This window comes from Choristoneura fumiferana, chromosome 24 (assembly GCF_025370935.1).
Source record: "Choristoneura fumiferana chromosome 24, NRCan_CFum_1, whole genome shotgun sequence".
Lineage (NCBI taxonomy): Eukaryota > Metazoa > Arthropoda > Insecta > Lepidoptera > Tortricidae > Choristoneura > Choristoneura fumiferana.
The window spans coordinates 5,840,753-5,867,315 of NC_133495.1; the positions used below are offsets into that span (position 1 = coordinate 5,840,753).

General features: G+C 39.2%; 1 protein-coding gene and 1 pseudogene across 1 annotated transcript; both read left to right on the forward strand.

Annotated features, from left to right (window-relative positions):
* The window catches only part of LOC141441928 (uncharacterized), a 20,552-nt pseudogene extending 3,091 nt beyond the window's left edge, over window positions 1–17,461 (forward strand).
* A 3,271-nt stretch (window positions 17,462–20,732) lies between these two features.
* On the forward strand, window positions 20,733–24,722 carry Prosbeta5 (Proteasome beta5 subunit). Its single transcript, XM_074106357.1, has 6 exons — window positions 20,733–20,968; window positions 21,046–21,147; window positions 22,049–22,148; window positions 22,798–22,991; window positions 23,574–23,712; window positions 24,526–24,722. The coding sequence occupies exons 1-6, from the start codon at window positions 20,825–20,827 to the stop codon at window positions 24,690–24,692; spliced, it is 846 nt and encodes a 281-aa protein (XP_073962458.1). The 5' UTR covers window positions 20,733–20,824; the 3' UTR covers window positions 24,693–24,722.
* Window positions 24,723–26,563: the final 1,841 nt, after the last annotated feature.

Consider the following 26,563-nt stretch of genomic DNA (forward strand, 5'->3'; position numbering starts at 1 on the left):
TAATGAGGGCTATCGTTTTTTTGTCTCACTAGATGGCGCACTGTTGCGTGAGTTTTTTAAAGTAATGGCTTCAAAGTTTGTTATTACGGGCGTAAACAAAGTTTAGATTAAAAATCATATTTAGTACACCTTAAAACCGTATGCATAAAATATCGAGCATGCCAGTGTTGCAAAGTCCCTGTTTTGTTCGGAAAAAAGGGAGGACAAAGGTTTCGAAAGACAAAACGTGTCTTCAAAACACAGACATTTATTGTCTCCGGAACGCAATATTTCAAATTATTTCAGATATTGCAAAATATTCACAAAAAAAATTCTAATTATAAATTAACCCGGTAGGCTCACCAAAACTATGAGATTTGAACATTTACGGAACCTCACGCTACACTAGCGCACTCTAGCACGAAAATTCATTCCGATACAACAGCCCTCATTCTCGGAAACTTGCCCGGGAATTTTTATAAATCCCGGATTTCAATTCAGCTGCTGACCTAAGATTTACGTGTGGCCGAAGCCCGCGGATAAACACTATATTAAAATGTGAATTTGTATCTAAGTAATTTCGTCCATGCGACGAAAAAGGTTGTATGATAAATAAATGACCAAATTGATTTTATTGTTTGTTTTATTAAGCTATTCTCCAGCTTCATTTCTGTATATAAATTATTTCTCAAATCCAAGTACTTTTGAGATTTCAACCCCTAAAAAAGTTCCATGTGATATGAAGCTCGACGTAGAAAAGTTATACATCTCGATAGAACTTTACACGCCGGTCGCCTCGCCCCGCGGAGTGGCGCGTGCGGGTTCTATCGTCAGTCGTCACCGGTCTTCGCGGGAGATGACACGCTTTATAACTTTATGTTATTTTGGCACGTTTTCTTTGGTGTGGGTTTCTTTATAATTTTATGTTAATTTTGTGGGGCATGAATTTAACTCCTAATAAAACGAATCGTCGCTCGAGACGACTTATAAACTTGCACTAGACCAACGAATCAACGAAGTACAAGTGAAATTAATGATTTAATTACAAATGGTCCAACAGAGGATAGTCATCATGGTTCAGAAAGACGTAATTAGCTATTTCTTCTATTTAAAAAAAATAATAGTGAGTGTGTTTTTATGTTTTTTACGGTTTAAGTGCTTCTGCCGTTAGATTCCGGAGTAAAAGGTAGCATATTACCTCTTAGAACTTTATTTATAGTAAATCAATATAAACCGGAAAAAAAATATTCGTAACGTATTATGATCTTAGCAATAAAAGTTTTATATAGATTTCACGATCAGAAAAGTTTTAATAAGCACGATGTATATAGTTATGTACCATTAATCGATGGAAACTAGATAGAATTTCAGAGTTGTAAGAGCACTTGTAACCATTTACGCCGGAACAGACACGCGTTGTCGAGTTCACTTGTGCATATGTCACCTTCTTCTACGGAACTCATTTAAGTTAACACCGTTTACGTCTCAAATTTTATTTTATTTATTTATTTTTATGGAATAAAATATCATACATACATACATATACGTGACGCTTTATTCCCTGTATGGTAGGCAGAGACAATAGAGCGCCATACGCTTCTATTCTGACATAGTTCTCTCGCTTCATCCACATTCATCACTCCTCATACATGCTCGACGCTTTCGGGTACTTCTAACCTATATAGCCTCTCTTCAATATGCCGCCGATCTGGTCGGTGTACGTTTTACGAGATAATAATAATAAATCAACTAATGCCCCAGTCATATCTTCTGCAAATGTAGAAACATCACACAGTACGGAATCATGTTTGTTGTATGTAAACTCTTTATTGCACATAAAAATAAAATACAAATACACAGAGAGGAGAAAAAAGGCGAGCTATTGATCTAGAGCGTGATGCGATGTAAATCTAGGTAAAGAAAGTAGTGTCGCCGTTCAACCCGTCACTTTCTGTAGGCACATCGCCAATATTGGAACCATCGCCTACAAGAACTGACGCCTATAAATGAAATTTTCTGATACCGAAACGGTTACTCTAACTCTAATTATGTCGCAAGTATCGTCTCGAACGCAGGCTCGATGACTTCCAGCCACCTGAACAAGCCGGGTTCCAAAAAGGCTTATAGTACCGTAGACATACGCTGCGGCAAGTCATACAGAATACCGAAGAGTATAACTTGCCACTATGTCTAGCGTTTGTGGATTACGAGAAAGCCTTTAATTCGGTCGAAACGTGAGCGGTGCTTGAGTTTCTCCAGCGATACCGTTGACTATTGGTATATCGAAGTGTTAAAGTGTTTGTATAACAACGCCACTAGTCGGTCCGAGTACACGAACAGAATTCGAATGCGATTCCTTTGAAAACAGGCGTAAGATACGTAGAGTGTCATATCTCTGAAACTGTTTACTGCCGCTTTCGAAGACGCCTTCAAGCTTCTGGAATGGAAAGGACTAGGCATCTCATCGGCGAATACATCACTCACCTTCGGTTTGCCGACGATATCGTGGTTATGGCAAAGTCGATGGAAGAACTCAGTACGCTACTCGAAAACCTCAATCGAGTGTCAAGAACAGGTGTCTACTCCTATTTTGGTTGAGAATTCGGTTCTTGAAGTTGTTGACGCATATGTATACATAGGAAAAACCAAATTAGGTAAGTTCAACTTCGAGAAGATTGACCAATCGTCGAATCCAACACAGATGGCACCGTTTGGAAAACTCAGCAATGTCTTTTCGTTCAAAATTCCTCAGTGCCTTAAGACGAAAGTCTTTTTAAACCAATGTGTGTTGCCAGTGATGACAATACATATGGATCGGAGACGTGGTGCTTCACTATAGCCCTTATAAATAGGCTCAGAGTTTGCTCAGCGAGCTATGGAGAGAGCTATGCTCGGATTTCTCTACGAGATCGAATTAGAATGAGGAGATATGTAAAAGAACAAGGGTCACCATTATCGACATGGCCAAACATTAGCTCGTTGAAGTCGTGGCAATAGGCAGGCCATATAGGATGGAGAACGTATGGCTGTTGGGGCCGAAAGTTCCAACGAGATGGAAGGATGACCTAGTTAAAGCGGCGGTTCGCGGTGGATGCAACTAGAGGGCTATGGGGGAGGCCTATGTCCAAGAGTGGACATCCTGCGGATGTGATGATCACGATGATGATGAAATACATTACTTTTAAAACTTTTTATATATTTTCATGTGCGATCATAACAACAAGCACAAGGAACAAGTGTCATATTGTGAGTACCTAATGGGCAATGTCGTTTGTAATAAGCATTAATTATTATTTATTTCGTCATTGCGAATAATCACGTACAGTCGAGTTCATAAACATGTGAGCAAAAATTTGATAAAAAATATTGAACATGACTATTGCTAACGGCGTAGAAGATAGATAGATAGATAGTCACATGTTGTTGAAAAAATTATCAAAATATCCGAGGAATAAAGTTTCATATGCCTATAGACCTCGGTTCACAAAGTCAAACTCCGACAAGATAGTTCTATATTCTCTTAACACCGATTTTTTGGCTGTGCGTTCCCACGAAAACAATTACATATTACTTTAAGACCCAGAATTCCTTGAAAGCCTTAACATTTAAAAAAGATTGCTACTAAAAGTAATCCTGACAACTCTAGTAAAAAACTATACTTAATTGCATTGACGAATTCTTATTACTTACAAAGCTATAATCAAATTAAACTAAGCGAAAATTCAAATGCCCCTAGTGAAAAGTAACAATTTTGCAGAAGTGACTTTATTCGTCGGATGGGACGGTTTGTTTGTTTGTTACTTCATCATGTCTAAGCGGCTGGATTGATTTACATAGAATTCAGTATACAGTTAGTTTGAGTTCCGGGGAAGGACATAAACGTATCCTACGCGGACAGAGGCGCGGGCAACACCTAGTAGTGACAATAAAGAATCTTATTATAAATAACTAGTACGACATACGGCGTTACATAAATGGATGAACCATGTCACGCGTTTGCCGAATCCTTATCCATTTACCGCAACTCATCACTATTCCACCTTGGTCCCTGGAGCCAGGGCCCCCCATAGTTCCCAGGGTGCAAGGTAAAATAGCCAGTTTTTACTTCATTTCCCACAACCGGTAACTGGCTTATTAGAGTCCCGGGAGAAATTCATATGCCCTGGGAACACCCTTGTGCTGAGAACAAAAATCAACACTTGTATTTGAAGAGCGATTGTTCATTTTGGGGTGACGGTTGCTAATCCTTGGACAGTAAGTACACAGACGGAAGGATAAAATATAAATAGATAGTAAAATATTTAGTATATCTGATATAAGGTCAATGACATTTTAAATTCAATGCAACATGTTGCTGAAGGTTCCATATAGTGTTATTAGATTGTACTTTGAAATTAAGTTAATTTGCTTCAAATCTTACAAGTTTTTTTTTAGTCGGAATATTGGCTTTTTAATTGGGTTTACTTTCTTATGAAACAGTACAGTGATTTCACCAAATAACATCACTCGAAAGTATCAACAATTATGTTGCATGAATCTTATTGAATATTTAATATTATTAATGCGAAAGTTTGTGAGTATTCATGTGCGTGTGTGTGTGTGTGTGTGTGTGTGTGTGTGTGTGTGTGTGTGTGTGTGTGTGTGTGTGTGTGTGTGTCTGTTACTCCTTTACGCTAAAACGGCTGGCCGAAAATTAGTATATTGGTATGTAGACGGTTGGTGATACATAAAGTACATTTATTTATTCCGTATCCAAACTATTCGTTCTATAGTCTATGGTCACGCGAGATTAGCGCCCCGGATGTCAAGTGTCACTCAAAATTGGCGCGAATGTTGACATTTCAGCTCATGGCTGCCCGGTCCGTTTCGCTCATGAATATGTATTATTATGTATTTGTTAGCTTTTAGTTTCATATTTATTGAATAGACAAAGTAGAGTTATATTTAATTGATAAATTTTTATCATACCAATATCTAACTCATACTTCGTTGAAGACACAGCATGGGCGCTACGAGGCCGGGAGGCCGGGAGCCTGGAATTTAAAGAAGGAAAGTACCTAATTACATGACTATCAGACAAAATAAAACCTATAATGATGAGCAAGCATATACCTGCTACGTACAGAATACAAGACTATATACAGTATAGAATTTCGAAAATTCGGAGTAATCAAAAATTCGGCCAATGGCGAATTCTACACAGTTCACACACGAAAGTCACATTTTTTCACATCTCATTTTTATTTTCCATCATAATTCCAGCAAAAAGTGCCACAAAATACATTTTTTGTACCATCAGCCAAATATATGTGGTATATACCACCCTAGTTGATAATCATTGCATGTCCTAAAACAATAATGCCAATACCTGTCTGTCAACTTGAAAGTACGACTTTAGCGACATAGGTATTCATTTGATAGGAACTTGTGTAGAAATGATAGAATACACAACATTTCAAGTCTATGTCTACTATTGCAGGACAAAAGATACAGCCCTGTTACAGGCGTACAGACAAACGACAGTCTTAGTAAAAGGATCCCGTTGTCATTCTTAGTGTAATCTGCAGTAAAGTAATATAATATCACTAAAATATTGCTACATAGTCCCAAACTGAGCAGACAAAACCCAATACTTCTACAACCTTTCCGTAGATATGAGTATATCTACATCACCCAAAATACGAGCACCTACCCTCCTATCACATCACTACTTATCGATTCTTGACTGCACCCACAAGTCGAAGTTAATAAAGGGCATCACTATGTAAACAAGGTCGCGTGTCCACCCGGCGGCTGTCACGTGCGACCACAGAGCAGATAGCGATCGTTCGCGCGCGAAATTGTCTACGGAGCGTTCGCGCGCTTTTTGATGTCACTAAATTAAATATGGCGGTGACACTTGTGTGGCAAACGGAACAGAAAACAAAAAATTCGAGTGATTGGCGGAGGAATAAATAATAATAAACAAGTATAATTTCAGTTGTGTTACCAAAGACCATGGGTTCGTTCATAGTAGTAATCGATCAACGCACAACAATGTAACGCAAAACTAAGGTAGGTACTTAAACAATATTTCTCACACCTTTTAAATCAGACTTGAGTAATTACTCTTCAATTAGAGAACTACAATCACCATGTTAACCGTTTAATGGTCAGATTTGGCCGATTTCAACTGTGCACTTAACTTTTGGCTCTAGGCAGCTGTCAGCTAGGACTAACAATGTAATCAGTTAGTAAACCGATCATTAAAAGTTAATTGCAGCTGTTTGATTAAGCTCGTTATAGATTGAGCTTTCATTGACATATACTAAAAGGTTGAGTGAATTTCACTTTAATTATGTTCGTTTATTCTACGGATTGATTTAGGCTAGGTTAGGTTTACTTCATAACAATTCTGTAAAGAGATCAATTTCGGAGAAAATTGCTTTAATCAAATGATCATTATGTATTTTGCCCATTATTCCTTTTAAACTTTATGTATTTTGATACGTACTTAATGCCCGGTTCACATTAGGTATTACAGTAAAATCGTGCCAGTCGCGATACATTGCGGGGTCTCAATCCAAACGAGTTACACAAGATCAATCGAGCACCGCAGTGTCATGCTACTGGAACGGTTTTACTGGAATAATGTGAACCGGGCACAAGTCTAGTCAAAGGCTTTGCCATACTTGTCATCACTGACTTCACGTGGGTCTATATTGGAATCCATAATATCTTTTGTCCTATTTTCAAAATCCATAACAACTTTTGTCATAATGATCTTTTGCCATAATAACCATTGCCATAATGTAAATGCCATAATAATTTTTGTCCTGATATTAAATATCCTAATGCTTTTTTGCACTAGTTTCAAAATACATAACAAATTTTGTCATAATGAATCTTTTGCCATAATACCGTTTGACATAATGTAAATTCCATAATATTTTTGACCTAATATTAATAACCTACTTTTCTAGCTGCGGTTCGTTTCTGTAGGGGTTGCCGTTCTAACCTAACCTAACCTAACCTACTTTTCTGGCTGCGGTTCGTTTCTGTAGGAGTCGCAGTTCTAACCTAACCTAACTTACTTTTCTGATACTCGTTCGTCACTGTTGGGGTCTCAGTTCTAACCTAATCTACTTTTCTGACTTGAGTCGCTGTTTGCCAACAAGTGCTCTGTTATGGCATTTAATATTATTACTCGTAAGTTTTATGTCTTACTGTATTAGTAAAACATATTAGGATTTAGAGTTTAGGACTTGATATTAGGCTTAATTATTAGGACATAATTATGATTATAGTATATTTGAGACAAACGATATTATAGATTACGAAGGAGACCCACTTCACGTACCACACCTTTATTACATATACCTACTTATTTATGCGACGCTATAGACTTAAATTTGCAGTATTGACAATACGTACAAATGTTTCCTTACATCTACAGAAGCATACATTTCTCTCCCACCGGCCATGGAAACCAGTCACCGTGGCAATGCGTAACCGAATGGATTATGCAGAATATTCAGATGCGACGCCGCAAGCGACTAGCAGGGCTGCCCTGCATTGGCAATAGAATAGAATACCTTAGACGTTTTGTTGTAAAAAGCGTTTTATTCGGTAAATGAATTTATAAATCTGAATTTTTAATTTTACTTTTTAATTTGTTATTATTATTTCTTGTTTTTATTATATTGATTTTACATTGACATTTAAATTGTTACTGAATTATTGCCTTATGTGTTAATCTTTACATATCCTTGACATTTTGGCCATTATTCTTTATATAAATTTCAATTTGTACGTCTGACATCCCTGAGGAGAAAGTCTATTTTAATTGTTTTCATTCACATCATGACATGCTTAGAATTTATTTTTTAATAATTTTGAAATCTGACATTTAGTTAAATCTTCGTCTGGTTACAGAATGAATAAATAAACTAAACTAATGCCACATAAATATAGCTAGTGCCACCAGAGTTGAGGTCACGCACACTAGAACATGTCGTGTAATGACAGCAGGATTTTGACATTTACTCATTCATTTCATTCATTCACCTTTTGTGCAATCAGCTCTTTTTGTAGCTGTGTGTGTAATAATTCAATTCAATTCTCGTGGCACTACTATACTACTGGTTTTTTATTGATAAGACGTTGACCCTTTATAAGTGCCACAATTCCAAATAATTGGGTAGTTTCCTGAAAAAATCCATACTAATATTATGTGAAAATATGTGTGTTTGTATGATTGTCCGTCTTTCATGTGGAAACGGAGCTACGGATTGACGTGATTTTTGGCATAGAGATAGTTTATGGGCCAGAGAGTAACATAGGCTACTTTTTATCCCGGAAAGTGCACAGTTCCCGAGGGAACAGCGCGCGATAACCGAATACCACGCGGGCGAAAGCTAGTACAATTAAAATTGTACTTGTTGTGTTGTGTTGCGTAATTTAGTCCGTTATCCGTTTGTTAGATAATAGAAATCGTTGAAAGGCAAGCAATCGATCTAACTTGGTCTCTGGAAAAACGAGTATTTTTAACCCCCGGCCGACGCAATGATAGGGGTGTTATTTTGGCGCCAATGCCCGTCTGTGTGTTTTTTTTATTATTCGACTGGATGGCAAACGAGCAAGTGGGTCTCCTGATGGTAAGAGATCACCACCGCCCATAGACACCTGCAACACCAGGGGGATTGCGGATGCGTTGCCAACCTAGAGGCCTAAGATGGGATACCTCAAGTGCCAGTTATTTCACCGGCTGTCTTACTCTCCACGCCGAAACACAACAGTGTAAGCACTGCTGCTTCTGAGCTTAGCGAGCAATCCGGGCGAACCTTGCACAAGGTGCACCTGTAACCTGTATGGTATCGTGGCTCTCGCGGCCGGGTTTTGACGCGGTTTTTTACTTGGAAGCGAGTTTCCTTGTGATAATTCTTAGTTAAGTTTCAATAAAATTAGGTCAGCCGTTTTAGAGATATAGAACTTTGAAATTACGATTTCTGGGGTTTTCCAACCTTTCTACGTTTGTATAGGATATTGAGTTTTAGCCGGAACGAAACTCTGGCCCCCCATTTAAGTACCTACTTTAGTATGTAAAACATCATCAAAAGAACCTTGTTAACTTTTTGACATTACTCTATAAAAACTATTAACACAAGTGTCACAGGAACCACCATAAAAATGACTATCATAGTAATGCTACACTGAGGAGCAAAAAAAACATCATCTTCTATGGAAAGTTATATGCAAAATGGCTCGTTATTTTTGCTCACCAGTAGATATAGGCAAACCAGGCCCCTATGGAGGGAGCTATAAGAACTGTTTATGTACTTCAAACATAAAATTACTGTCCAGTAAGCGCTCGTAACTTCTTTAATTTTAAATTTCGAACTATAATCCTGCCAGCGCAAGCGCTTGACATGTCTCTAGGCTCTATGAAATAACCTTATATGTCAAAATAAGATTTTATACCTTTGGGAAGAATATAAATGAGATGCGAGCTCTAAGCGAGCCGTTTATATGTCTAAAAAGCTAAATAATTTATTAATGTCTAAGTTCAGTGAGTAAGAAAAAAAACGTATGCGCATTAGGAGGTAAACTCATAAACGGTTATTGATTTCTGTTAAAATTATTTATTAAGCATTATCTTTGTATTTTTTCTTATTTCTGGACATACTTTTCAAAGATAATATAGGGTGGCACAATTCATGCTCTTCTTATTTACTTAGCGTTACTATGACAACAATATCAGTGCTTAGCAAGACCTTACGATAGCTTAAGTATGCAAAATATGCGTGTTCATGCAGTTCCTCCACCTCCAACTGTAAGAACACACACAAATCACACAAACCATCTATCACCACCACCACACTACACTGACGCGTTTCGAACTCAACCAGAGCTCATCTTCAGAGTGACACAACGTACACCATGCTACCAGTTGTTAGACTAACGAACCACACCACCGTTTTAACTTGTCACTGTAACTCGACCCAAGTACCCACATACGTTTTATGAAACAAAACAAAACTACCCACAAATTATTAATACATTTTTTAACCGTCCTTCAAAACTACCTTGATTTGTGTGTATTCTTGTGGAGGTGGAGGAACTGCATGAACACGCATATTTTGCATAAGCTTAGCTATCGTAAGGTCGCGGGTGAGCAAGGAAATTATTTTAGTTCATTGATATGGACCTCCGCAAAGTAACGCCTGATTCAATAGATTTAATAAATATTTTCAGATTCCGTTACATGCAATATCCCTTAAATGTTGGTAAATTTGTTATTAAACTACCAAAATAAGTAGCACCTTACAAATTTTGTATTTTTTGAGCGAAATGTCTGTGAACGGACGGCGCATGACGAAACTACAAGGGTTCCTTCGCCGTTTTGGCCACGGAACTCCAAAAAAACATCAAGTGCTACCCGTAGCTATAGACAATACGGAGCGGCAGTGGTGTATGGGCGCGCACGGGCCGGTGTTGCCAGTTATATAATTAGAAAATGGAAGGGTGCGCGCGCGCTGCCCGCGGCGCCCGCTATCGCTCACCGCTCCCGTAGGGTTGCCCGGTATCGATAAAATGATTACTAAAATATAAAAACATTTTTTTTATTATGTATTGCACGAAATGAACTAAAACTAACGAGATGAACGGATGGCCTGGTTAAAGTCGCAGGTTTACGGTGGATGCAGGACGCTTCCAACCGAAGCAACTGGAGGTTTATGGGGGGGCCTATGTCCAACAGTGGACGTCCTACGGCTGTTACGATGATGATGGTGATTTAGCGGACGGAGCTGTTCACCAGCAGAAGACTTAAAACAGGGATGCCAGATGGACTAACTACGAAACTAAAAACTTGAAGTTGGTGTCGTGCGGTCCCTCTGACACTTATACTATTTAATACGAGAGCGAGAGGGACGGTACGATACGAACTTCGAGTTTCGAATTTCGTAGTAGCCCAGCAGATGTGGCAAGCGACAAATTGTCTGGCCACGTTAGTAATTAATACCAAGTTTTATTTTCGTCCATGCAACTACGAAGTCAAGAATCATTGATAAATACGTCGTAGCCAGGTTATTATGATAACATAAAAAATGGCACTTTCATCAATAAAGGTTCGCCATCCTTTACTTAAGACATTGTATTGAAAAGAAGAACAAAGAATAAATTTGCTCCTATCAACAAGTTGCCGAAACAATTATGTACCTACTCGTATTCCAGCTCTATCGTTAAACAATGTACCTATCTAAGGCTAAAGCGGAAGCAAACACCAAAAAAAGCTCTCGAAGAAAGACCACAATGTTGGGAATTTCAGTGGGAATTTAGTAAAATTCCAAAATTTCAATTCGGTCAATTGTTTATATACTTAACAATAAGTAGGTAATAATCGATTTCATATAATAGAAGACAAGATGTTTTGAGATTTCATCCAGATCCTGTAGGAATATGGGAATAAAAAGTAACCTATGTGTTATTCCAGACGTCCAGCCAGCTATCTAATCTACACACCAAATTTCATCCAAATCCATCAAACCGTTTTAGCGTGAAGGAGTTACAAACATACACACACTAGTGCAAACTTTCACATTTTAATATTAGTAGGATTAACTATGTAATATGTTCAACGTGTCATCTGATTTCACTTTCAACATGACATTTTATCGACATCGACATTCTCAACTCTAGTATAAAAATATAAACCAAAATCCCCTTGGGCACTGGCAACATTCTTCATTTTGGAATATTAATAAGACGCGTGCAACATTACACCGTATATCACATCGAATAGCAGCTGGTCTCTTCACTCTCGCGTTTAATCCGTAAGTCTGTGCCGCTCTAATGTTCAAAACGTGGATAATAACGATATTTTCGAGCGAGATGGTAGATTGGTGAGGTTTATGATTTAAATTATAAATGTTTTATAGAACATATGTATGGTAGCAGGTTGCTGGAGACTTAGTGTTCATTGGATGCATATATTTATTATACTAATATTGTGTAAGATCCTAAATTCCGATTAGTTTTACCATCTGTCCCAATTTTAATCCAATCGGACCCGGCAACACTAGTCCTTAGCGTCCCACTTATATTATAAATGTAAAAGTTTGTAAGTCTGTTTGTTTGTTAGTCATCACGTCTAAACCGCTGAACCGGTTTAGATGAAATTCGATATGTATACAGATAGTTTGAGTCCCGGGGAAGGATATAGTATAGTTTTTATCCTGGAAAATTGCATAGTTCCTGCGAGATAGCGATCATCGAATTCTACTGGACGGAGTCGCGGGTAACAGCTAGCACTAGGATTCCCTGTGTCCCTAATGTTTTTTGTCAGTTTTGTGAGTTTTTTTCATACAGTTTATATGGGTCGTTACGAAATGGACACAATTTTTTATGGAAAATTGGGGACGTTTTTTCTTCGTCAAAGTCAATAGTGCTCGTGAGGTTAACCCAGGATTACTTAATTCTGAGAAGATAACATTGCGCCTTTTAAAGTAAAAATGCCCATTTACTATGTACAAATTATTTCTTTGAATATACTTATAAAATTCCAAAATTACAAAACTATGGCATTTCATCTAAATCTTTAAGAACTTCGTCAGTTATTCAAAAAGGGACTCGGGAGGCTTAGGGCCAGCTACATTCGTGCATTAGATACAGTTCATTGCAATTTACAACTAACACTCAAGATTCAGAACAACGTTCCGCAGTTTGTTTCTAACCATAGAACTACTAATAAGAAGAATAGAAATGCTGCCGTGTGTATTTCCTTCCGTAATCGACTTTTCACCTCTCCTTCTGTCAATGTAGGTACAATTTTTACGTCTTTAATTTTTCTATAGAGTTTCACCATAGAAAATATGCCGGTTGAAGTGCCACCGATCGAAGAACATATAACCGTTGGGGAAGAAAAGTCCTCGAGTAGCGACTACGAACCGGAAAACGAAGCATTGGCTCCCACTAGCTGGCCTGATAACATCGTGAAGGTTGCGGGCAAGCGGTGGATGCGAGTGCCGAGTCGTCGATGGCGTTCTAAGGGAACCTTAGTTCAGCAGTGGACGTCGTTCCATGACTGAAATGGTGATGAGCGTCACCGTATTTATTCCTCACCTAATCCCTTCTAAGCATTTCTGACGCGGGCCACATGAAACACATGCCGCTGTTGGGTGGGGTACAAAGACGCCAACCGCCCAAGTAATTAAAAAAAAATCTAGTCGAAAATACAAACTGAGACATAGATGCACAGAAAAACCAGAAAAAGAGACCAGCGCTGGGAATCGAACCCAGGTCCTCAGCATTCCGTGCTGCGTGCCATACCCCTACACTACCACTGGACAGGAGTACAGACACGAATTTCTCCTGTGCACACATATCTCAGGTTGCTTTTTTCTACTACGCTACTTAATTTTTTCGATATGGTTTTACGGGATGACCGTAAAAGTAACAAATTTGGAGTTGAAATAAAAAATACAAAAAGACTCCAAATAACCAATCATAAAAATCTGGTCCTTTCTAGCTAGGTACTGTCGCAAGTTTGGTATCATGTATGTATGTAAATTTTTGGAATTAATTCGGGGCAAGCAGAACAATCCAGGTGTATTGAAGTACATAAGCCTTCGCGCTCCGATAACTACGCTGGGCGCCGGCGCCGGCCGCCGCTGCTGGCCTGCAGGGCTACTACGAAATTGGAAACTCGAAGTTCGTATCGTACCGTCCCTCTCGCTCTCGTATTAAATAGCATAAGTGTAAGAGGGACCGCACGACACGAACTTCGAGTTTCGAGTTTCGTAGTAGCCCTGCTGGCCGCGCGGTAGGACCAAGTTGTTGGCCAAGGCGCCCTTCACGCGCGCCTGCTACCCCAACCAGTAGCGACTCAGTTGACTTGTTCAGTACTCTGGTGAGGGCTATCGTTTTTTGTCACTAGATGGCGCACTGTTGCGTGAGGTTTTTAAGTATGCTTTCAAGTCTGTTATTACGGTGAATAACAAAGTTTAGATTAAAATCATATTTATTTTGTTCGGAAAAAGGGTGGACAAAGGTTCCGAAAGCCAAAACTGTCTCAAACACAGTCATTCATTGCCCGGAACGCTATTTGCCATAATTAATTTCACATATTGAAAATATCACAAAATTAATTCTAATTATAAATAAACCCGCGTAGCTCAAAACCCGCGCTCACCCAAAACTATGAGATTTGACATTTCGGAGACCTCACGCTACACTAGCGCCTCTAGTGGCGATTCCCATCGCGATAGCCCTCATTCCAAGAGAGTTGCCACACATAATTTGCTATGTAGATTAAGATGTTTATTGTTTATTATTATTCTGTATCGCCTTAGGTTTAACTCTGTAATGATACTGTAAATAAATAAATGTATGTTAATACTTTATTGTACATAAAACACAAAAATAATACAAAAAGAAAACAACAAAACAAAATTATTTTTGTATTAATTGAGGATGTAGATTATAATACTCAACTACGAAACGTGCCTATTCATTGAACCACGATATTAGCAATAATCCATTTGTATATCAGGGGCACGGCTGTGCTTTCGCCAAGTCGGGTACGGCGCTATCCTTTTCTCGAAGCACTCACGCATCTTTTGACCCCTGTAACTTCATTGTGAGTTAAGCAAGAAGCTTGAATTTTAGTATCAAGAGAACGATCCATAACTGACTATATTCCAATACAAACAATTCAATTAGTATTATGTTATAGTATAGGTAATGAATAATTATCGCTAACCAAAGTTCTTAGTTTTGTCCCTAGGTACAATATAAATGCACTCAGCGGTTGGCAATATTCTAAGGCAAACTTCTAGCATTCTCATAAACTTTATTTTCGAATTTTAGTAAGAATTTTGCATATAAATAAAGGAATAGAAAAATGAAAATTCTGAAACTTTATTATTTATTACGTAAATGTCAAATATGAATTATAAATATTCAGTGTTAGAGCCCTATGCTCTGAGTCAAAATTCAGCGTACATCATCGTCATTGCTATTGCATTACATTTATATTTTACATGAATAAAGACGATTAATATTAATACGACCGCTATGAATGTTGGTAGGTAAATAATTAGAAAAATAAGTTTTGTTACAAAGTTGTTAAATAGAGAAGCTTGCATGTAGAAACTAACTATAACCTATTCAACTTGGAAAATTTTGAATAACCGCCGACATTGTCATTTCAGATTTCAATGTCTCAAAAACGGTTATAACCGATTTTTATCAAACATACCTAGCTAATATTATTATAATACCTTGCTAGTTATTATTATGTAAGCTATTAAAATATCTTGAATAAATAAATAAGCGCCCCTCTTTTTGCGTCGGAGCATAAAAATAACTGACTAATTATTTATTAGTTTAACAATGAGAGCTTAAAATTTAACCTTTTGTGATGGAAGAACTGCGTTACGAAACTTGGCACTATTTTACATTTTTCATTTTCAACGAGCATACGCTTTTAGTTGGCGTGACCTTTCCTTTTCTCTTGTTATTAGTTCTGTGTTTCCGACAGTCCATCCCAAACATTCCCATACAAAACCAAGTCGTTACGAACCCATAAAGTTATTATGCAATCCGCTAACGAAGAACACCGCAGTTATATGGAGCGTTATTGTGCACACTGGCGGACAGCGGTAGAGAAATAATTAACAATATCATGGGACAAAAATCCTGGTAAAAAATATTCCATTTTGTTTCCCAGTTAAAAAAAAAAATTTTTTGCGCCAGTTAAATTATCAGAAAAAATTGGACACGTATTTTTTCTTTTAATAATTAAAAAAAATGACAATGCGCCTCACAGTTTGGGAGGGGGCCCGTACGTCACTGTGATAAAAGTGTCACGCGAACTTTGCTATATCTAATTTCTTTGTATTTGACAAGGAATCTATTTGATTAAGTAAAAAGCGCTCGTATGGTGAAGCAGGGCCATTTGTGTCGCAATAAGACTAAATTACTGCGTATATCTCTTGTTATTTGGCAACGAGTCTGCAATTGGTCAAGTTTATTTGAAAAGAGAATCTATTTGAGTCAAATAAGTGCGCGTTGGCAGGCCTCCCACCAGGTGGATTGACGACATCGTGAGAGTTGCTGGAAGCCGGTGGATGCAAGTGGCGTTTTTTCAGCAGTGGACGTCTTCCGGCTGATGATGATGATGATGACTAAATTAAGATTAAAGTGCCAGCTAACCAGTGTCTCAAGCTCCGAACCGCTCTCCATTATTATTAATATATTATTATTAATTTCAAAAAGGTCAAACAAATTTAAGTATCGTCATCCGGACCAGCGTAACTACTTTAAAAAAGTACAAATCAATTGTAAGAATAAATACCCAATGTACCTACGTTGACTATTGGAATAAAAAAATTCTTGGCATTAACCGTTGACATAATTTTCAAAAAAAAAGTCAATTGGGATTGATAGTTTCCTAAAAAGAAATAATTAGTCCATCAGTCTAATAATATTTTTCTACTAACTCGGTGAATAAAGTTTACTTTTGTATAGCAATTAACTAATGATTTGACCCTAGGAGCACTTTTAACTTTAAATATCATTCCGAATGTCCCATTAAACCCCTCGCCAGTGCACTCTCGCGCAGTTATAAACAGCTGATTATCCCGCCACGCTCGTATTGATTCATTCGGCTAATCCGATGCCCCTGCGCATAAAACTGTATCCGGCGCATTGTTGGATCTATAACGTGGCAGTATGGTATGCGATACATGGATCAAATTAGCAATACAGCCATAGAATAATAATAAAAGGAAAACTAGTCCACAAGTAACATGAGCTAGCGCGAGACAAAAATATTTATTTGTAAGAATTCAGTAGGTCTAACCACGGTCTAACTACTAAATTCAAGACACATTGGAGACATGGACTGGAATGGCAAGGGAATCAACGTTAACGGCGTGTATCTTAACCACCTGCGCTATGCTGATGATATAGTTATAATTGCTGAAAGTGCCGAAGACCTGCAACTCAAGTTGGAGCAACTATATCAAGCGTCCCTGCGAACGGGTTTGAAGATGAACATGGACAAGACAAAGGTTATGGCGAAAGCCGATCTCACACCGAATCCCATTTCATTGAATGGACGACCGCTGGAGCAGGTGCAAGAGTACACGTACCTAGGACAGGTGATAAAGTTAGGCCGGGACTCGATGATGGCTGAGATAAAAAGAAGGAAACAGTTTGGATGGGCAGCCTTCGGAAAGCTGAGCTACGTGCTGAAGTCCAAAATTCCCCAATCGTTGAAAACGAAGGTGTTTGATCAGCGCGTGCGGCTATGACGTATGCTTATGAGACATGGACGTTGACTGCTGGGATAATCCACGAGCTGAAAGTGACGCAGCGTAACATGGAGCGAGTCATGCTCGGCATAACGCTACGCGATCGAGTCCGGAACGAGCTTATCAGAAAACGCACGAGAGTGGTCAATTTGGGACATAGAGTCGCAAAGCTGAAATGGGCTTAGGCCGGCCACGTGTGCCGACGACACGACGAACGGTGGAGCAAGCGCGTTTTGGAGTGGAGACCCCGGCTAGGCAAAAGAAATGTGGGCAGACCGCCTGCTCGATGGTCCGATGACATTGTGGAGACAGCTGGACCGGTCCGGAAGAGAGAGACACATAGTCGAAGAAGAAGAAATATTAATATTAATTATAAATATTTGTACATTTTTTCTCACTGAAATTTAATTCTGAAATGGTCATCCTATAGAAAACTATAGGTTAGGTTTGGTTTATAACAATTCTGAACAATTATTGGATTCAGAGAAAAAAGAGTTATGACAAACGATCATTCTGACAAACATTACATTCGGACTTTCAATAAGTATGCGAGCCGAATGAACCCTGCAAAAATATAGCAGGTGTAGGACTTTGCAAGGTCCATTGCTACCACCATGCTCGCTAATCCTGCCGAAGCATATAGAGAAGACAGCCGGTAAATTACTGGCAGCGTGATATCCCATCTAGGCCTCTAGGTTGGCAGTCTGCAATACCCCTGGTGTTGCAGATGTTTATGGGCGGTGGTGATCTCTTACCATAGGAGCCTTGCTCGTTTGCATCCAGTCAATAAAAATCAGCACGGCCTACCGGCCCTAGATATAGAGCCGTATCCGATATTATGCACACTGTGTTGTGTCAGATATTGGTGCTGGTTTACTTAACGTACCTACTTGCCAGCATTTCAAGTTTCAAGTCCGTGTGACAGGTACCCTAAATATTTCACAGGTTATTAAAGCATTCCTCATCAAGGTTTAGGCGCTACGTTCCCAGAGGACGTGCGACACGCGAACCCAATTCGACTGGTCTCTCGCTTGGGGATAGTGACCACGCGATTTTGGTCACCATTTTAGAAAACTCACGTTTTTACTACTAAATATAACCTTTTGGAAGGACTTTTTGTGCCTTCGAATTTTTTATAAATGATATAAAGTTTCATGTTCATAATCATAAAAAATGAAGGGTCACATTAGTTAGTATGTAGTTTGACCCAACCACATACATATAACGGTTGAGTCAAATCTTGAAAATTTAATGTCTCTTCCAGTGGTAGGATTAACTTGGATTTTACCTACCTACATACATTTATTACATGATGGATGTGCATTGATGACACTTCAAGAAGGTACAGTCATACAGAATAAATAGTCATAATCTCATCTCAGCCTCTAATTTTGTTCCACTGCTGGACTCAGGCCTCCTCTCAGAATGAGAGTGCTTGGGCCGTAGTCCCCACGCGGGTCCAGTGCGGATGGGGAACTTCACACACACCATTCGATTACTTCGCAGGTTTCCTGATGATGTTTTCCTTCACCAGAAAAATATCGTATTAAATCGCAACTGTAATTTCCCATATGAATTCCGAAAAAATAAGGCACGGATTTGAATCCACGATGCCCCAACAAAATGTAGGCTTTCTGTACAGGCATAAAAAAAAGATTGTATTTTTTTTTTAGCAATAAACTTTTATAAGGATATACTTAACTGAAAGTTTGTCAGTGTATTTAATATTTATATATCTCAGAATATTGTTTGTGTTAAAAGTTTTTAGTTTTGGGACGGTATTGTGTGTTTTAAACTCTTTGCACTCCATGTTCAATATTAATCCAAAAATAAATAGATAAATCACCTTGCTCACCTTGTATTTTTTTCTCTGTGTAGGTATCTGTTTTCTGTATCGCTTACTATGTCTGGTGTACAATAAAGAGTCTTTGTATTGTATTGTATTGTATAAATTATCCAACATTCTAATCAATAATGGTTTTAGATTGAATCAACGATCCTAACTTCATATTACAAAATTAGTAAAACTAGTAATACGGAAATTCGTCGAAGAACTAAAATCACCGACATAGCTGGAAAAATATGCAAGTTGAAGTGGCAATGGGCGGGCCAACGTCGCTCGAAGAACAGATAACCGTTGGGGGAGAAAAGTCCTCGAGTGGCGACCGCGAACCGGAAGACGAAGCGTTGGCAGGCCTCCCACTAGGTGGACTGACGACATCGTGAGAGTTGCGGGAAACCAGTAAATGCAATAAGGTATAATAAGGTATTATAAAAATAGAAATGTAATTTTATAGGTACTGATTGTTTAACCCAATTTTACAATTCGATTCATGTAAGTATGCTTATTTAAGACACATGAAAGTAACAATTAAGGCACACTCTAGTGTAAAAATATAAACTTATTCAAAGTTTCAAAAATATGCCCCGCGGACTCTTATTGAGTGATTCGAATAGATACATATTTTGCACTGGACTGTACATTTTGTGATTTCCTTGCTTCACTTAAGAGATAAACGCGATTTTAAAAATATTTATTGGAATGTTGTTTACAACACTTGTAGCGAAATGCCAGGGGCGATAAAGACATGAAAACCACAAATTTGAGCTGCAATAAATTGAGACGACCAATACACATCCTCTTTACGAGCGTCCTTTTGTTGCTCACCGACATATCGATGGAGTTAGACCTTAAACTTACGTATTCAAACAACATAACTGCCAACTGCTCAGTGTTTATCTAACTATCTAACCAATAAATTACACAGATATTTTTATCAAGCCCAATATAAACTACGCTCTATCGTGCATCTTCGCTTGCCAATAATGACAGAGTTTAGACGTCGAACGCCAGTAAGATTATATCGGTTAATTCTGACTCATAGCGTAATGATAGGTTGTAACCGCCATTATTAGATATACTTTGTATTCCAAAGGCTTTTATTGCTCCAAACGATTTCTCGAAAATCGGTTGAATTGGAACGATCAATTAGTAGCCTTTATGGATCAAACGTGGCTGTGACGCCCTATTGCTGGTGGGAATTGGTTTATAGGTTGTAATTTTAAATTTTGGCGCCTGGTTTTTACTTTTTGTTCACCTAATTTTCTTTTCTACACGGTGCACGCACGACTAAAAACTTAGTCCGTATTTTGAACTTTACGAGCTTGACGTGCCATCTATGGGTGAGTAGTAAATAAAAGTTTATATTTGTAGCGTATCTAAGGTTTAGCCATCTGTTGTTGAGTAGCGTAGTTAAAGGTTTTATAATATTGTTGCATAGATGGCGCTGCAAAAAAATAATTACTTAGTTAACAGGATTACGTTGACTTATATTAAGTAAGTTTACTTGTTAAATATGGCTTATGTTTCATCGTAAGATAAATTCAATATTTTACATAATCATTTTAAGAAATTCCCAGTAAAACCTGGCAAGTCGCTAGTTCCTTCCTTCCTATTTGCCACTTGCAACACGAGCGAGCTGTCAAACAAAACAAATTCGAAGTTTTCGCTTGTCATCCAACAGTTTACGCTTTACTACAATTTAATAATGGCTTTAGCTGATTTTTGCCGTTTAGACGAGAAAGTCAATCTCAAACCCATCGACTCGCTCTCATCGTTCGAAAATGACATTATTGGATACAGCGGTAACTTCGCCCACAGTGCTCAACTCGCCAATCCTCCGTTTCACAATGTAAGAAGGTTAACTTGCCGAAATTAACTATTATTTTGTTCTTTATACACCTACTCAAATTATTTTGCTGTCTCCAGCCTGCACAGACGCTAGCACAGTTCAGCTCGAAGGATGAGACCGGTCGTGACATCAAAATTAACTTCGATCATGGAACTACTACTCTAGGATTTCGGTACCAAGTAAGTCCTGCATATTTGTTATTATTTCGTATATTGCGTCTAAAATCCTAAGCAAATTTTACCTTTCGATAATTTGGAGCTTCATTTGTGTGGAGTCATGATTTATAACCAAAAACAGGACAGCTTGTCATTACATTACTCTATTACAGGCGTTTTCAACCTTTTGGTTTTAAATGGCATAGTTTTCGTTCTTCAAAGTTTCACGGCACACCAGTTAAAACTAGCCAAGTGCGAGTCGGACTGGCGCGTAGAGGGTTCCGTACGGTATACCCATAATATGTTTAACATAATGGACTGCGGAGGGTTATTAATCGCACACGCCATGCGTCAGTTGTTTTCGTACTATTTTCTCATTAAAATAGCTATACATGATTTCAATGCAGTATACATTTTGTGGCAATCAGGGCATACCTGAAAATATACACATGACAAACCGGTTAAAAACATCTGCTCTATTAAGGGCATAATAAAAATTTAAGACTCTTATGAGACAGAAAAAGGTCATTCTTACTCTTAGTCTGTTTAAATTGATAGTGTTTGCCACAGTGAACATGATTCAAGACTATCTTTTAGATTTTTTTTGTTATGTTGTAACAAAGTCACTAGTAGACAAGATATCACAAAATGAGGATCGCCACCACATATCACTATGTGTTATGTATGTTTATAACCAATAGTAGCATTTTCAGCCTTGCAGCAAAAACTGCCTACAAACAGAGTAGGTACCCAACTATCGGGTTCTTGGCAGTAAATATGTTAAAACAACTTGTTAAAAACAGGTTTTGGTTTTACAATTATTAGTCTTTTTTTACCTTCACACATAATCCAGCTAAGCATATTTACTTACTGTGTTACATTCTATTTTTTGAGTATCTCTAAGTACCTACAAATGTGATTATAGGGTGGAGTTCTGCTAGCTGTAGACTCCCGTGCCACAGGCGGCCAGTTCATTGGCTCACAGTCCATGAAGAAGATTGTCGAGATCAATGATTACTTGCTTGGTAAGTCTACCAAATCCTCTAAAATTATTTTATATGAAACATTGATAGCCAATGCAAAACAAAACAAAAGTGGTTTAGATTACATCACTAAAGCCAGATGCTTATTATAGAAATGTGCTTTTATAATCTCTTTCACTCGTTGGCATTGATTTACTGAAGAAAAAGACAAAAATTATTGATAGGATTCACTACAGACGTATTAATCGCCGATGCTGTACAGTCAAAGGAAAAGATATTGACACGGCCAAAGTTGCAAAAATATGTATACACAGCCTTAATGTTAAGTGCATAAAGTTGTGTATACATGAGGCCTGTTTGAATGCGTAGACATTATAACATTTATAACAGTATTATACATATTTTTGTAACTTTGGCTGTGACAATATCTTTGCCCTTGACTGTATGTTGCGTACAGATGTTGATCGGAGCATTGACGCTGACATCAGACGTCGCTTATAGTATAAAATAGGAGACCATAGTCTAAAGGCCTACACTAACTGGCGTGGATGCACTTCGCGGGCGCGCGTACAGGTAAAATCCGCCGCACGCGCAATCCTGTTAGCGCTGTTCATACTATTTTTCAATAGGTTTCCACCCGCTCCATGTAAACCGCGCCAGCAAGTGTAGGCTATAAGTGTTCTGTTCCCAGGCACCTTGGCGGGCGGCGCTGCCGACTGCGTGTACTGGGACCGCGTGCTAGCCAAGCAGTGCCGCCTGTACGAGCTGCGGAACCGCGAGCGGATATCAGTGGCCGCTGCCAGCAAGCTCATGGCCAACATGGTGTATAACTACAAGGGCATGGGGCTCAGTATGGGCATGATGCTGGCTGGCTACGACAAGCGGGTGAGTACTGGGGCCACGAGGGGCCATCGGTGGCCACAGCCATATGGGCATGATGCTGGCTGGCTACGACAAGCGGGTGAGTACTGGGGCCACGAGGGGCCATCGGTGGCCACAGCCATATGGGCATGATGCTGGCTGGCTACGACAAGCGGGTGAGTACTGGGGCCACGAGGGGCCATCGGTGGCCACAGCCAAGCTTGTGCCAAACAAGGGCGTCGCCAAAGTGGAGGCTGCTGCCTTTATTTTTTGTCAATATTGACACTCAAGTGTACAGTCAAGAGCATGTTGAAGTTTTCGCTTCCTTCATAAGCTCTCGACTGTACATACGAGGCTTCAAACATCTTCCCCTGACTGTGCTGGTGAACATAGGCCAGCCATGATAAATAAAAATAATCAAAATTTTAAAAACAAGTTGTTTAAGCTTAAAATTATCATGGGTTGCTAAAGAATTTAGCAATGGGTGCCAGTCTTAGCTTGAGCTGGGCTCTATGTAAACGAGCAATGAATTTCAGAACAAAGTTATTAGAAAACGAAAATTATATGAAAAGTTTTCTTAGAGTAATGATGATTATGTTGTTTCAGGGAGCACAGCTATATTACGTGGACAGCGAAGGCACTCGCACCCCGGGCAAGGTGTTCTCTGTGGGCTCGGGCTCCGTGTACGCCTTCGGAGTGCTCGACACTGGCTACCGCTGGGACCTCACTGATGTCGAGGCACAAGGTATGGAGAAATACCCCATTGGTATTTGATACCATTCAAATCAAAAGGTCAGCAACAGACCAATAATTCTCTGAGTTATTGGTACTCATGGGCGCTATATAATTTAATGGTGGGGGTTTTAACATCTTCAGTGTGATATACTTCAAAGTCAGGGTCGGATTTAGGAGAGGGCCTCCACTCCTTTGTTGCCCTAAGGCCTCCAGACCTCTAAATCCGGCCCTGTTCAAACTCGTGGGAAACAATAATGTACAACTCGGAATGTACGCGCAATAATGTACGACGTGATAATCCGAAGCATTATTGCTTCCAATTATCATGCCGTACATTATCATGGTCGCGCATTATCAGGACGTACAAAATATTGCGCGCGCTGTAATGTACGAAGTGATAATCTGAATGAAATCTATTCGAATGAATAGACATTTTTCGCCGTGGATCTAGCGAGCGCAGCGAGCGAGATCGATATAGTCGGAGTAGATCCGACCCGGCCGGGTTAGGTTGAAGGGCGCTCTCGCCCTTCGTTAGGTATTTTTTTTATTTCAATCACGGAAATCGTAAGGCATGATAATCAGAAGTCATAATGCTTCGGATTATCACGTCGTACATTATTGCGCGTACATTATTGGTTCCCTGCTAGTTCGGTACGGGGTGATAATGCACGGCATGATAATTCGTGCACATAAGCACAGATTATCAGGCCGTGCATTAACAAGTCGTACATTAACTACACCCTTCGGAAATAGTCGTGTTCCGAATTTTCACGAAGGCAAACATTATTCGTTAGTCATTACATCTGTATATTGACTTATACAGAGCTCGGGCGTCGCGCGATTTACCACGCGACGCACCGCGACGCGTACTCCGGCGGCATCATCCGCGTCTACCACATGAACAGCGCCGGCTGGGTCAACATCTCCAACGAGGATTGCTCCGAGCTGCACTACAAGTATCAGGCACAAAAGGGTGCGCAGGATGACTGAATGCTATGCTAATAAAGGTTTTTAAATGAATTTGAGTTTTATTTATAACTAAACTTCGCTTGGGTCGCGTGAACGCAAGTAGAACTAAAGCCCGGTTCACATTTATCTGTCGTGTTGTGTCGTGACCCATCAGAACGGTATCGCCTGGGTGACCGGCTTCACTCTCACCCAGCACTCTTTTTAGCTGCTGGAACCTAGAATTCCTGTGCTACTAGACTAAACACTGGTCGGTACCACAAAACGAATAAGGTACAAAATTAATCTACATACAGAGTGCGCTCGAACAACGCACACAGACACGAAATCTCGGACTTGGGACCAGTGCCATCCGCTTGAGACACGCGTCTGTGAGTTTTTTTGTGCAGTAATGGAGAATGCGAATTTATTACACTAAAATATAATAATCGTGCATTTCGCCAATGTCGAAATCGTCATAAGATATTTTCTGTAACAAATTTATAATATAACAATGACATTAACATTAAAATATTTTAGTTATTATTAATTTATATTTCCATTCTTCCCGTTTCATTCTCATCAATAAATCCAATAACTAGATACGAGTGGCACTACCACAATAGTTTTTTATGCACAAGCCATAGTTGACAACCCTAAAGCGCCCGCCGAACATAGGTATGAAAAGTGAAGTACATACATGAGATTTAACTTCTGTACCTTTCTGTTTTGTGTCGGTACAGAGCAAACCTAGGCCGCTGCACGATTTACCACGCGCCAGCTACACTCACGACTTATGGCTTGACTGACAAAAATAACTACACGTAAGTTGTAGTACACGAATTAATAACAGGTTCCCTGTCCCGAAGCAATGTGCACGGTCTTTTGACACGTCCCAATAGTAATGAGTAATGTAATTTCATTGGTTATCTAAATGTGGTTCAACAATAAAAATAATATTCCTAATATAATACGTAATCATCATCCCCGCCAATACATATACGTCCCACTGCAGAGCACAGGCACAGGCCTCCCATCATACGTAATAAAATTTATTATTTAAATCACTGGCTATGAAGCACATGCTCATGTACCAGTAAAGTCACGCATGAGGCACATGTGCCTCATGGGACAGGGAACCTGTTAATTACATGTAACCGTAACCCAGCAAAAATAAAATCGGGTGTTAATTATAAAACAAGTGTTTTAAAATTATTGATAGTTTTATTGGCACAACCAAAATTTTCTGATCAATCAACAAATAAAAAATTCAAGAGCATTTTGATGTATTGTGCAATACTGTTCAGATATGCCTATAGGCGGCATAAACCCTTTGCGGCATAGTTATAGTACATTATATATGACTTAATAAATACTTAAGGTCACAGCTCGTTAGAGCCACCCGGCACCCGACCAGCACCGCCTCGACTTTCGGTGCCCACTCGTTCTCAACATGTAGTCCACGGGTGGACGCCGCGTTGACAACGAGTGGACCTCGCGTGGTCCACGAATTTCTTGGTAGTCACTATGGGCGAGCAGCGGGCAGTCACCGAGTGAGGCGATCCGGTGACGCTACGGAGTCGATGTAGTGAGCGCATACCCATACAAATACATATGAAGATACTAACCGCTCGAGGCGAGGCGGTGCTGGTCGGGTGCCTGGTGGCTGTAATGAGCTGTGACCTTGAACATCGCTAGATGGCGGTAATATCGTGAAGTCTGTTTGACATTACAGTCTTGCTTGCGATGGGCTCATTTCGTTATTTAACCAATCACAAATAAATATCTTAAGTAGCTAACTACAGTTACAAGTTAGTATAGTATAGTAGTAATATATTATCTATGCCGCAATGAAGGGGTTCAAAGGTTAAATCAAAGGCATAATTAGTAACAACCACACAAGTACAGGAAAAACA

Bases quoted from the DNA above. Each gene is read 5' to 3' on its own strand.
- Prosbeta5 (XM_074106357.1), top strand. From the start codon at position 20,825: ATGGCTTTAGCTGATTTTTGCCGTTTAGACGAGAAAGTCAATCTCAAA. The intron at 20,969-21,045 runs GTAAGAAGGTTA...TGCTGTCTCCAG, and splicing joins CCAATCCTCCGTTTCACAAT to CCTGCACAGACGCTAGCACA. The intron at 23,713-24,525 runs GTATGGAGAAAT...TGACTTATACAG, and splicing joins CACTGATGTCGAGGCACAAG to AGCTCGGGCGTCGCGCGATT.